At 36.9% G+C, this 13,418-nt stretch overlaps 1 protein-coding gene across 2 annotated transcripts in view; it reads left to right on the top strand.

The window, feature by feature from the left end:
• Positions 1-13,418, top strand: part of NR2C1 (nuclear receptor subfamily 2 group C member 1) — a 46,092-nt gene that overhangs the window by 2,270 nt on the left and 30,404 nt on the right. For both annotated transcript variants that reach the window (XM_038558670.1, XM_038558671.1), the window contains exons 2-3: positions 8,486-8,559; positions 10,928-11,158. In XM_038558670.1, the coding sequence (XP_038414598.1) occupies positions 8,506-8,559; positions 10,928-11,158 (285 nt within the window). In that variant the 5' untranslated portion in view covers positions 8,486-8,505. The remainder of the gene's footprint in view (positions 1-8,485; positions 8,560-10,927; positions 11,159-13,418) is intronic.

Raw genomic sequence — 13,418 nt, 5'->3', positions numbered from 1 at the left:
TTCTTCTTTTTTTTTTTTTTTTTTTAAGATTTTACTTATTTATTCATGAGAGACACACACACAGAGAGAGGCAGAGACACAGGCAGAGGGAGAAGCAGGCTCCATGCAGGGAGCCAGACATGGGACTCGATCCCCGGTCTCCAGGATCACACCCCGGGCTGAAGGTGGCACTAAGCCGCTGAGCCACCCGGGCTGCCCAGCCTTGAATATTTTTTAAAAAATATTTAATTTAAAAGATATCTTTTTTCTTTTTTATTTATTTTTTTTTAAGATTTTATTTATTTATTCATGAGAGACAGAGAGAGAGAGGCAGGCAGAGACATAGGCAGAGGGAGAAGCAGGCTCCATGCAGGGAGCCCGACGTGGGACTCAATCCGGGGACCGTGGGATCACGTCCTGAGCTGAAGGCAGATGCTCAACCACTGAGCCACCCAGGCGTCCCAGGAATCATTGTTCTTAATGAAGACAGTACAATATTTTAAAATACGCCAATGAGACTGAAACTATTTTGTATTCATACATATACACACACACACACACACACATATATATACAACTCAAGGACAGTGCTAACGTGGTAGGCCTCTGAACGAGGCTACTTTTCTCCCACACCACCAAAAATGTTTCCTCCGAGATTCATTTAAATCCATTATACCATAGTTTCTAATGACTGTTATTCTCATTCATTAGCTTCTGCTCTAATACCATTATTCATTGAAAATTGACGCTGTTAATCCCTTTCCTGCCATCAACATGGATGACTTAAGTCACCGTGAGGACAACCCAAACTACAACCAATCTAGTTCCAAATCTCTTGACTTAAAAGTCCAATAATACTCATTTAATTGAAACTTTAATATTTTTATGCCTGATTGCTCTAACGTGTATTTAATATTATTTCACCTTTTAATATTCTTCAGAGTCTTCCCTTTATATGATTTAAGGTGTCATTTTTTAAACCTTATATTCTAGCCATACACACTAGTAATTAATTCCTTGAATTTACCATGTTGCTCATGGTTCCGTGTCTCTGGCTAATGGCTTCTTTTTCTACCATGACCGTGGAATCACTAGATCAACATAAGTTTTCTAAGACAAAATTTAACTCCAACAATTGAGGCAAAACAAGCAGTCTTCACATATTGTTGGAAGTCTAAATTGCTATCACCTTCTTAGAAACGTAACTTGCCATTGTCTATCGAGAGTCTTAAAAATGCTCATGTTCGTTGACCCAATACTTCATTCACTATTCTTCTGCTCAACAAATACTTATTGAGTGCTTACTATGGGTGAAGTATTTTTCTAAGTGTTAGAGATAGAGCAGGTAGTGTTAAAACAAATTCCCCCTTATGAAGGTTCTATTTTGGTAAAATGAAACAGGCAACAAACAAATAAATATACAATACCAATAAATGGCAAAAAGCGGAGTGGAAAAAAAATAGAGCAGGGCTAGTGACAAAATGCTGGAGGGAAGGAATTGCAATTTTTAATAAGAGGTGAGATGACTCTTCTGAGAAGGTGACATCTTAGCAAAAACAAAGAACAAAGATTTCTACAAAAAATTCTTTCATTAAAATAGCATATGAGGAAAATGCTTAATGACAGAAATGCTAATGACAAACTAAATACAAAGATCAAGAAACAAAATTTTATTTACAACTGATTCTAACTATGCAAAACACACAAGGGCTAAAAATAAACATTCTCAAATGTTAAGTGACTTCTGGGTGAGATTTATAGGCTACTTATTTTCTTCTTTCTCTTTTTTTGAACGGGTATCTATAGTTATGATCAGAAAATAAGCATTTCCTCATTTTTAGCCCAGTGTGGGCCTGGTGTGGGCCCAGTGTGGACATAAGATTATGTCCATTTGTCTCCTACATTTGTCCCCGTCCTATGCATAGATGACCCATCTCTAATAGACTTCTAAGGAAAAGATCTATAGTTTTCACTGAACCTCTAATATTTAACAGTACCTAGTAGTCATTTAACTTTAGTACGAATTTACTGAAACATATTTACCAGGCATTGTGAGACTTTAGGACTTGACAGTGAACAAAGTGGAAAAGCTCTGCCCCACAGGGCTTGTGTTTTAGAGAAAACATTTTTTAAAATCACCATGTGCTAATTGTTATGAAGCAAATTAGGTAGGAGTGATGAAGAGAAAAACAGAGAAATCGAATAAGTTTATATAGGAAGTAGTGTCCTAGACTTCAAGTCAGTAAATCAGAGTTCCAATCCCGTTTTTATTACTTAGTAAATGTATGAGCACATGTCACTCACTGTGAGGCTCAGTTTCCTCACAAAAGAAGTGGATTCAACATAATCTACTTCAAAAAGGTGTAAAAATTCAGTGTCAGTGAGAATATCTACACCAATGGTTAACAGTTTCTTTTTTGTTTTTTTAATTTAAAGATTTTATGTATTCATGAAAGAGAGAGAGGCAGAGACACAAGCAGAGGGAGAAGTAGGCCCCATGCAGGAAGCCCAATGTGGGATTTGATCCCAGGACTCTGGGATCACACCCTGGAGCCAAAGACAAATGTTCAACCACTAAGCCGCCCAGGTGTCCCGGTTGACAGTTTCTTTATAAATTAGAAATATTTCCAGAAAGCTGAATGAACACAGCGCTCAATACATGAACAAGAGGAGCTCAGAACCACCACACTAGAGGGTGGCTCTGGAGAAACCTCATGGAGACATCTGAGTTAGGCGTTGAGGGTTAAGTATTTTCACCAGCCTGAGGGAAAAAGTAAAAAGCAGGAAGATGCTGTCTTTACTATTCCAGACCTGATTAAGATACAAAAAACAAACAGTCCCACATTTTTGGCCCTGATTTTTTTTTCCTGATTTTTTTTTCAATTTACAATGATCTCATTTCTATTTACCTTCCCAAAGAAAAAAAGCATAGTATGAGTGGTGCCATCCTTCTTCCATTCAGATTCAAAATTTTAAGTCTGTGTTCTTTTTTTTTTTTTTTAAGAATATATTTTTTTAAATTTTTATTTTTATTTATGATAGTCACACAGAGAGAGAGAGGCAGAGACATAGGCAGAGGGAGAAGCAGGCTCCATGCACCAGGACCCCGATGTGGGATTCGATCCCGGGTCTCCAGGATCACGCCCTGGGCCAAAGGCAGGCGCCAAACCGCTGCGCCACCCAGGGATCCCGAAGTCTGTGTTCTTTGACTACATCAGAAACCGTTCATTTTTCCCCCACCAGCCCCAATACCATTAACTAAATGTAGGCTGCTGGCATCCAAAGCAGTATTTTGCAAACTGTGTTGTGAGCCACTTATGGATGGAGAAATTAATTTAGTAGGTCATATTTCTTTTTTTAAAGGAAATGGAAAAGAGTACATCAGATATACTGAGGGTAAGAATAGTCTCATTAAGCCTTTATTTCAGTTTAATCTGTGTAAGTGTGCTGAGTCATGATGCAAAATGTATTTTCTTGTGTGGGATGCACACTCTTTTTTCCTTTCCTGGTGCTTTACTACAAAGTAGAAAATAAGAAGCCATATAGGGAGAATAAGAGTAGAGACAAACAAAACAAAACAAAACAAAAAACAACATAGAGATAAGGAGATCCCTGACAGCACCAAAAACCCTAGCTCCATTTTTTCCCAAAGTCAGCTCTACTTGAGTCATATCAGTGTAAATCCGCTTTCCTCCACCTCCTGCCTTTTGCTTAAACTAGCCATAGTTAGGCCTTTATCACAACCAAAGTGACTAATACATTATCATAAATACCTGCTTTTATGCCAAATACCTATTTCTTTTGTACCAGTTTTTATCATTTCTTCCTTGCTAATACTTTCGTTTATCAGAATAAATAATACTATCCTCTGGGAATTCCTGAATTTTAGTAAAACTTAAAACATCTGGATATAATTTGTAACTTATTTATTATTAGGGAGAGAGAAAGAGCGTGCACAGGAGGGGTGGGGAACAGGCAGAGGGAGAGAGAGACTCTTAAGCAGGCTCCGTGCCCAGTGTGGAGCTGATACAGTATCTCGCAATCCTGAGAATCTGAGCCAAAATCAAGAGTCAGGCACTTGACCAACTGTGCCACCCAGGCACCCCACAATTTGTTATTAATTTAGATAGTATACCTCCTTTTTGCAAGTGGTGGGAAAAATTTTTAATGAACAAGATTATATAATGTATTTGAATTATTTCATGGATTTATTTACATATAAATGTTATATTCCTTGACAGTTTAATGAGAAAAATAAGTAATAATGAAAATAGGATCATACATTTGACTTTATATCATTGTGTCTGTGCCTTTCTAGACTTGAATTTTAATAAGCTGGCTTGATAGACACATAACAGGCTTTATAAGTAGGATAAGGTAAGTAGTTTGATATTGCAATGCATGTACCATACATACCTATGTTTGGTTGGAGAGGGGTCCAAAGGGGAAGAGTTCTTAGTCTGCCTTTCAGGTCAAATCTGTTCCCTAAATTCCTCTCATTTCTGTCTCATTCAGTACAAATTGAGGTATATGATCACTGAGGTATTTCAAAAACTTTGCCTAAGCATTCTTTTGCTAACCAGTGGATTATTTGGATCTGTAAAACAATATGAACAAAGGCTCTAGACTACTGCAGTAATGCAGAAAGTTTATAAGGAAAGAAGTCGAAGGGGGTGCCTGGGTCGCTCAGGTGGTTAAGTGTCAGACTCTTGATTCAAATCCTTTAGCATTTTTATTACCATTAGCATTGCTAATGAAAAAGTATACAGTTAAACATGAACCTGTACATGTTTATATACCATGCACATAAGTACATTACACATTATACCCTAATATTCTTTGGTGTCTTTGCTAGAAGTTGATTTAGTGTAATTTTTTGCTCATATAATAGTACTGAGATTTGACTTCAGTTCTTTCTATTCATACACTTAAAAGTAATCAAACAATAATATATACAAATAGTTTACCTAAGTTTTCATTATGAAGTAGCTTCTTTGAGGCTAATGTGCTAATAACATTGGTGTAGATTTTGGGATTTCTGGAAAAGATTCCTTTAAACTGGCTTTTTGTTTTCTACTACTTTTTGTTTGTGGTAATACTTGTAGGTAAAATTTAAAAGAGACAGACACTTATTCAGCAGAAAGTCAGTCTGCATTCTACCCCTGTTCCCAAACTTCCAGTTCTCCCTGGAGATAGTCACTGTAATCTTTTTTTTTTTTTTTTTTTTTTTTTTTTTTTTTTTTGGTGTTCTTTCAGTCTTTCTTCTCTCTAGGTAGCATTGTAAAGGTTTCCTTACATGTATTGTGCGCATTTCTTACTAGATTTGTGCCTGTTATGAACTGAATTGTCATCCGCTCCCTGATCAAATTGAAGTCCTGGCCATCATTACCTCAGAATGTGACTATATTTTGCCATGAGGCCTTTAAAGAGGTAACTGAGTTAAAATGAGATCAGTAGAGTGGGCCCTAATCCAATATGACTGTTGTCCCTATTAAAAGAGATTACAACACAGGCACAACAGAGGGAAGACATGTAAAGAGACAAGACTGCCATCTACAAGCCAAGGAGAAAGGTCTTAGAAACCAACCCTACTGACAGCTTGTCTCAGACTTCTAGTTTCCAGAATTGTGAGAAAATTAATTTTTTTAAGATTTATTTATTTAATTTAGAGAGTGTGTGAGCTTGAGCAGAGGGAGAGAATCTCAAGGAGGCTCCATGCTGAGCACGAGCCCTCAATCTCATGACCCTGAGATCAAGACCTGAGCAGAACTAGAGTCCGATGCTCAACCATCTTAGCCACCCAGATGCCCCAAGAGAAAATTAATTTTTGTTATTTGAATCCATACAGCCAAAAGTAGCCCTGTTAAGCCTTTGTTATGTCAGCCCTAGCAAACCAATGGTACTGGAAAGTGGGGTGCTGCTTTAACAAATGCCTAAAAATTGGAACTGGGAGATGGATAGAGGTGGAAAGAGTTTTGTGATGCATGCTAGCAAAAGCCTAGATTGTCTTGAAGAGATTGTTGGTAGAAATATGGATGTCAAAGGACATCAGGCTCCCCACAGGGAGCCTGCTTCTCCCTCTGCCTATGTCTCTGCCTCTCTCTCTCTCTGTGTCTCATGAATAAATAAATCTTTAAAAAATAATATGGCTTCTCTGTGTGACTCTCATGAATGAATAAAATCTAAAAAAAATGAATATCAAAGGCAATTTTGGTAAGAGTTCAGAAAGAAAAGAGAACTGTAGAAAAGTTGCTGTTGTCTTAGAGATACACAGATTTGTGAACAGAATGTTGATAGAAATAATAAACATTAGGGGTGCCTGGGTGGCATAGTGGGTGGGCGTCGGACTGGTTTTAACTCAGGCCATGATCTCATGGGTTGTAAGATCAGCTCTACATGAGATCACGCTGCTTCATGCTCTGTGCTCAATAGGAAGTCAGCTTGAAGATTCTCTCCCTCTGCCCCTCCCCTAACACATGGGGAGGGGGGTGCTCTCTGTCTCTCAAATAATAAATAAAAAACTCTTTAAAATAATAATAAAGGGGCACCTGGGAGGCTTATTTGGCTAAGCATTTGACTCTTGATTTCAGCTCAGGTCATGATCTCAGGGTCATGAATTCAAACCCTGCCTTGGGCTCCTAGCTCAGTGGGGAGTCTGCTTGAGATTCTCCCTCTCCCTATGCCCTTCCCTACCTTTCCACCCCCACACACATATGCTCACAGGTGTATACACACACACACTCTCTCTCCCTCAAATTGATCTTTTAAAAAATAAACATTAAAGGTGCTTCTAGTGAAGTCTCAGAAATGAGAAACATGATACAGTATTGGTAACTAGAGCAAAATGAACCTTAGGATAGTGTCAAAGAACTTGGCCTTGTGTTCTAGCCTTTCATGGAGAGTAGAACTTCTAAACAATAAACTTGGCTATTTGTGGAGATTTCTAAGTAAACTTTTGGGGACTTGGCCATTTCTCATTGCTTATAGTAAAATGTGAGAGGAGAGAGATGCTGAAAAAGGAATTAAGAAAAATGGAACCAAGGGTGCCTGGGTGACTCAGTTAAGCATCTGCCTTCAGCCCAGGTCATGATTCTGAGGTCCTAGGATCAAGCCCTGCATTGGGCTCTCTGCTCATGCTCTCTCAAATAAATAAAATCTAAGAAAGAGAGAGAGAAAAGAAGGAAGGAAGAAAAGAGAGAAAGAAAGAGAGAGAGAAAGGAAGGAAGGAGAAAGAGGGAAGGAAGGAAGGAACAAAGGAACGAACCAGGACTGAAGAGACTATCTTGGGTGTGACTGGACAACCATTTGCTAAAGAGATTAGGGACATGTGATTTGTGGATCCAGTCAGCCATCTCAACAGAGGCCTGGATGGGGTTATCCAGGAGAGATCTGTAGAGGGCTCTTATATGTGATGGCCTCCACCACCATGAATTGCAGGGAAGGCAGTAAGATTTCTTTTATATCGCAGAAGTGTTGCCAGCTTGGACTGAAGGGGACATTCATAGGATGAATTGAAGAAAAACTGTTGGACTTTGATACTACTAGGTTTGATACTACTAGGTGGGCCAGTAGAATTATTCAGTTTCAAACATTTGTTATTCTTTAAAAAAAGGAAGAAAGATCCAAAGATGAGTCAGAGGATACAGGCCTGGGGAGCAGCTCTGTTTCCTTGGTTGGTTCCAGAGAGGTTAGGCCACTGCTTTTTTATCTAGTGAGAAATAGTTAAATAAAGCTAATTATTGAACATTGCTTTAGTACAATTGAAGCATTTAAAATTTTTAAAGTCTTCTAAAGGAAAACAACTTATAATTTGGCAAATAATTATAATTATAGGGTATTAGTAATTTTATGACATTATATAATGTGACAAAGTCAAAAATAATTTTTGTATTCTTATTTGCTGATACAGAGAAAAAGCAAGTCAGAGTCAGCACATTAATCTTTCAGGCTCTCAAATCCATTTGGAGAAAGTTTTACCTTTAATTCTAATTAACCTTAATATGTAAGAAACTGCCACTAATAAAGAACAGTCACAAAATTGTGGAGAGATCTTTCCTTCAGAATGAATGCAATTCTTTTGTTAATTTTTACAGTATACTGGTAAAAGAGTGTGTCAAGTGGCTTTAGTGACATATTTATTAACAGATAGGATTACCCTTATTTAAATTAATAAACTACTCCTAATCTGCATCAAAGTTCTCCTGGTTAGCCTTCAGTATCTTTGAAAAGTAAAATTGTTTGGTATTGAATCATTTTTTTAATTAATATTTTCAAAATACATAAAAGCAAAGAGAATAGTTTTTATGAACTCCTGTATAAACTTCATTAGTTTTCAGTAATTGTCATTGCATGGCCAATCTTGTTTTGTTTATTCCCTCCTTCCCCCACCCACCCCAACTGGATTATTTTGAAACAAATCTTAGCTACATGTCATTTTATTTATAAATTCTTCAGGAAATATGTTTTATGAGTATAATTGTGAAAAGGTATCTTTTTATTTTGGCAGGACATTTTGGCAATTAGAACATGGCAACTATAGAAGAAATTGCACATCAAATTATTGAACAACAGATGGGAGAGGTATGTTTGATTTACAGTTCATTCTCAGATCCATCAAACCTACTTACATCAACTGTATATGCTAGGTTCTGGAAGTACAGAGATAAAAGATACTCTTGACTTTAAGGTAGCTTTAAATCTAGTGACAGATAGTCAAGTCATCCAACAGTCACAGTACAATGATAAGGGCTATAACAGATGACTATATAGAGTTATGGGAGTGCAAAAGAAAAACAGCTAATGAAGAATAGCAGAGGGGTGATGAGACCTGGAACAATTATGCCCTATTCCTTAGTAAGAAGTACCATAATCCAGAGGTTTTCAAAGTATCATCTAGGGACTCTTTTCAGAGACTCAGGAAGGTCAGAACTATTTTCATAATAATACTGAAATGTTAGTTGCCCTTTTTTTCCCCCAGGAGCTACCTGCCATGTAATGATATGGTATGATGAAACAGATCAACATATAAAAGATGTACATCACTCAGTGGGCCAGTGTGGTGTTAGAAAATCACAGACAAGTAAAGGATCTATTCAAATTGCAGGATAAACCAATGGATTTTAATACAGTTTCTGATTTAACATTGCAACTAGCCTTAAAAAGGCTACCACTTGTCAAGTTTGGATGTGCTGTCAAAGAACTACCAACACCTTGCCTGCGCCCATAGCTCTTCTCTAAGAAATAAGTTGGTCAGCCATTAGAATTTTGTTTACTTCACAATGAATATTACTGCTAGAAATAATCCACAGTGAAGCCTACAATAGCTTAGGCTTTACATGGTAAAATTTGTTATGAATAAACTGATTCAAATTCACATCTTACAGGTATCATTGAAAGTTGTTAGGGAAGATGGTTGTGGAAATAACCTATGTAAAATAAAGTTGAAAAAATAAAATAAAATAAAATAAAATTGACAGCAATGAAAAGTACACCCAGAAAAATAGGTCATGCTGGAAATAATGGTCAATAAAGAAAACTCAGATTGGCAGCAGCTATAATCAGTACAGTCTGTTCTAGATAAAAACTGATTAGTAATTCAGAACTTTGTTGTAAATTTTGCATAGAAAAGAATCTTGAAAATAATTTCAGGGAAATGGAAAAAAGTTGGAAACAAACCAACTTTGGCATATTAAATTTGAATGAAGGTATTAAATTGGCTTAATGAGTTTATTCTGTAAAATATTTGCTCAACAACAACAAAAGCCCTCAACGCTGGGCTAATTCTCTTTATTTGTGAACCTGCTCTTCCCCAGTCTCCTCCAACTCAGTAGATGGCAGTTGTCTTCCCAGTTGCTCAGAGCAAAATTTGGTAGTCATCCTTGACTCTTCTCTCTTATATTCCACATGTAGTCTATCAGCATATCTTGTCATATTTTCCTTCATAAAATATCCCAAATCCAATCATTTTTCTCCTCCAACATGGCTACTGCCCTGTACCCTGCCAGGATCTCTGCCCGTATAGAATTCCCAGATACTGCCATTGTGTGAGCAGAGCAATAGCATCCTTTCTGGTCTCCCTTAATTCTTCTCTTGAACATTCACAGGCTAGTCTACACACTAAATCTAAAATTACTCTTTTTGAAAAAGATCTTGCTACTCGGCTCTGTGACCTTCCAGTGGATCTCCTTTTCACACAGGTGGAAATCTAGACTTAGTCCTTACAAAGCCCTATACCATCTGGCTCCTGCTGTCACTCAGATCCCATCTTTTACCTTAATCCCTTCTGCCACGCTGTTTCACTCACATAGCTCTCTTGCAGTGTCTATTGCTTCATATGTGTGAAACACACTTCCTGCCCCACGGCCTTCCTTCATGTTTCATTTCCTCTTCCTGGGACTCACTAAGCTTTGGGCTGTTACTCAGGTCTATGCAAAAGTATCTCCTCATGGCTTTTGTTCCAACAGTGACTCTCACCATTTCTACCTTGCTTTATTTTTTCTTTGTAGTACTTAATACCATCTGACAATATTATTTTCTTGTTTGTTTTTTATCTGCCTTTCCTCACTGAAAGTGTTATGAGAACAAAGGTTTTGTTTATTGCCATATTTATTCCAGAGCCCAGAACAAACAGTGGTTGACAAATGGAATGCACCCAATAAACGTTTGTCTAAATGGAAGGTGGGAGGGAATGGGAAGCAAGGAATCAAAATAGGTCCAAGTGTTTTTTCTATTGTACCTTTATTTGCACATTTGTTTTTCTATAGGATGGGATTTTGTGGGAGTAGAATTGCTAGTTTTAAAAGGTATTGTGTATTTGTATCATATCAAATATATATATAAAGGTATCCTTTTTTAGTTTTGTCTGAAGGTAGGAGAAAATTGTGCCCTTAGAGGGGAAAAAAAAAAAAGATAAGTTGAATTGATTACTAATTTGACATGATTGTGTTAGATTGTTACCGAGCAGCAAACTGGCCAGAAAATCCAGATTGTGACGGCACTTGATCATAATACACAAGGCAAGCAGTTCATTCTGACAAATCACGATGGCTCTACCCCAAGCAAAGTCATTTTGTCCAGGCAAGATTCCACTCCAGGAAAAGTTTTCCTCACTACTCCAGATGCAGCAGGTGTTAATCAGTTATTTTTTACAACTCCTGATCTCTCTGCACAACATCTCCAGGTAAATACTTTAGAGTGTCTTTTCATCTTATACTTGAAAGAATTAAAAAGCAGGTCATAAGTCCTGATGTTAAGACTTTACATCCTACGTGGTCTGAAGGAAAAGAAAGAATTGCATAAAATTATGTGTTGTGCACATTATCTGTGGTGACTACCATATGCCACTGTACTTTTCCTTGTGCACCTTCACATCCATATATTTGGCGGGGGGGTGGGGGAAGGGGTTGGTTCTTAGTTGCATATAGTAAGAGCCACTCTGGCTAGTTTGTCCAGGAGGGGTTTTTAGTAAAGGATGTAGAGAATTCACAGAATTGTTGGGAAGGTTGAAGATACAGATCCAGGTTAGGTTTCCAAGAATAACCACTCAGACATGCTGCAGACCTGGCTTCTAAGAGACCTGCCACTTCTGCACGATTAGGAAACTACCAAATTAAGAGCCTCTCCTATGGTAGCAGCACTGCCTAAGACCAGACTGCCTGGGCCTCAAGCAAGAAGCTTCCAAATCAAAAAGTCAGTATTATGGCTGTGTCTTTGTCACTTTGCTCCTTGGTTGTCATCTACATATTCCTTGATGTAGCAGGCAGTTTTATCCCCAGTCTGCTTTAACACTGGAAGTTAGTCAGTGGTCCAGATTAACTTTGCATCATTTAAATTTTGCTAGTTATATATTTTTCAAAGAGCCAATTAAGACTTATATACACTGCATGCCTGTGCTTATGTAGATATTTTCACTGCTGGTTGCTGTGATTGAATACAAATCCAACAAACCCTTTGGAAACTTTTTCATAGAATGCCCACTTAAAATTGAATTCTCTTTTGTGATGAAAACCTGATCACATAAAGTTTCTTTTAGGATTGAAAAACTAATTAATAAAATACAAAATTTTGCCTGTATAACCTGACAGATTCTATTACCTTTCTAATTGCATCATTTGTATTATTTTTAAAAACAGCTGAAGTAAAAAGTGGGTGGGATTTATAAGAAGTTACTTTATCAACAAGACGGAAGTCACTAAAAAAATTTATAACATCATGAATACCTTAATTTCTTTTTACCAACAAATCTGATATTTTTAGAAAAGTTTTCTTTTTACCAACAAATTTGATATTTTTAGAAAAGTTTTATAGTTACAGGAATATTGAGCAGTTAGTATAGGGTTTCCATATAACCTCTCAAAACACAATTTTTCCTATTAACATTTTATATTAATATACTTTTATTATAATTAGCAAATTAATTATGATAGATTATTAACTAAAATCCATAGATGATTTTAGCTTTCCCTGATTTTTACATAATGTTCTTTTTGGTTCCAGGACACCATATTACATTTAGTCATTATCTCTCTTTAGATTCCTGTTAGCAAAAAAAAGAAAAGAAAAAAAAAAAAAGATTCCTGTTAGCAGTGATAGTTTCTCAGACTTCCCTTGTATTTGATGACCTTGACAGTTTTGAGGTATATTGGTCAGGTATATTATAGACGGCCCTACTATGGGACTTTGACTAATGTTTTTCTCATGATTAGACTGGGGTTGTTCGTTTGGTAAGGAGGAGCCCAGAGGTAAAGTGCCATTTTCATCACATCTAAATCAAGTAATCAAATTTACTATTGTCATGTTTTATAACTGGTGACATGGATCTTGACCACTTGGCTTAAGAAATGTGTATCAGATTATTTTTCCACTGTAAACCTACACTTTTTTAAAAAAAAATTTCTCTGTTTCAAGAGAAAAAGATAATATTGGTACTTTGCCTACTTTATGGATCACCTCTCAGGGCAAAGAAAGAGAAACTGGTTTAGGATAGAATTCTTCTGGACCAAGAAAATTGGATATCTGATCTAGTGACCTAAAGAATGTGGGCAAGTCCCTTAATCTCTCAATATTTATTTTTCCCCTAGGAATAATAGTAGATAAAAGATGAGTATCATTCACAATAGATGTGCTATTAAGGAAGAGTGATGCCTTTCATAGATGCTTTCAAAGGACAACTATTTTTTTTAAGGTTCTGTTAAAAACTAATTTTTATGATGATATAAATATAAAAAGAAATAATGCCATTGTAACATAGCAAGGGACAGCTATTTTAAGGACTACTTAAAGTTTGTATTTTTTTTAAGATTTTATTCATTTATTCATGAGAGACACAGAAAGAGGCAGAGACACAGGCAGAGGAAGAAGCAGGCGTCCTGCGAGGAACCTAATGTGGGACTCGATCCCAAGACCACAGGATCACGACCCGAGCCAAAGGCAGACAGACA

This window comes from Canis lupus, chromosome 15, assembly GCF_011100685.1.
Source record: "Canis lupus familiaris isolate Mischka breed German Shepherd chromosome 15, alternate assembly UU_Cfam_GSD_1.0, whole genome shotgun sequence".
In the NCBI taxonomy this organism is placed as follows: Eukaryota; Metazoa; Chordata; class Mammalia; order Carnivora; family Canidae; genus Canis; species Canis lupus.
Note: the sequence above shows the minus strand (reverse complement) of the source record. Positions and strands in the feature narration are given on the sequence as shown.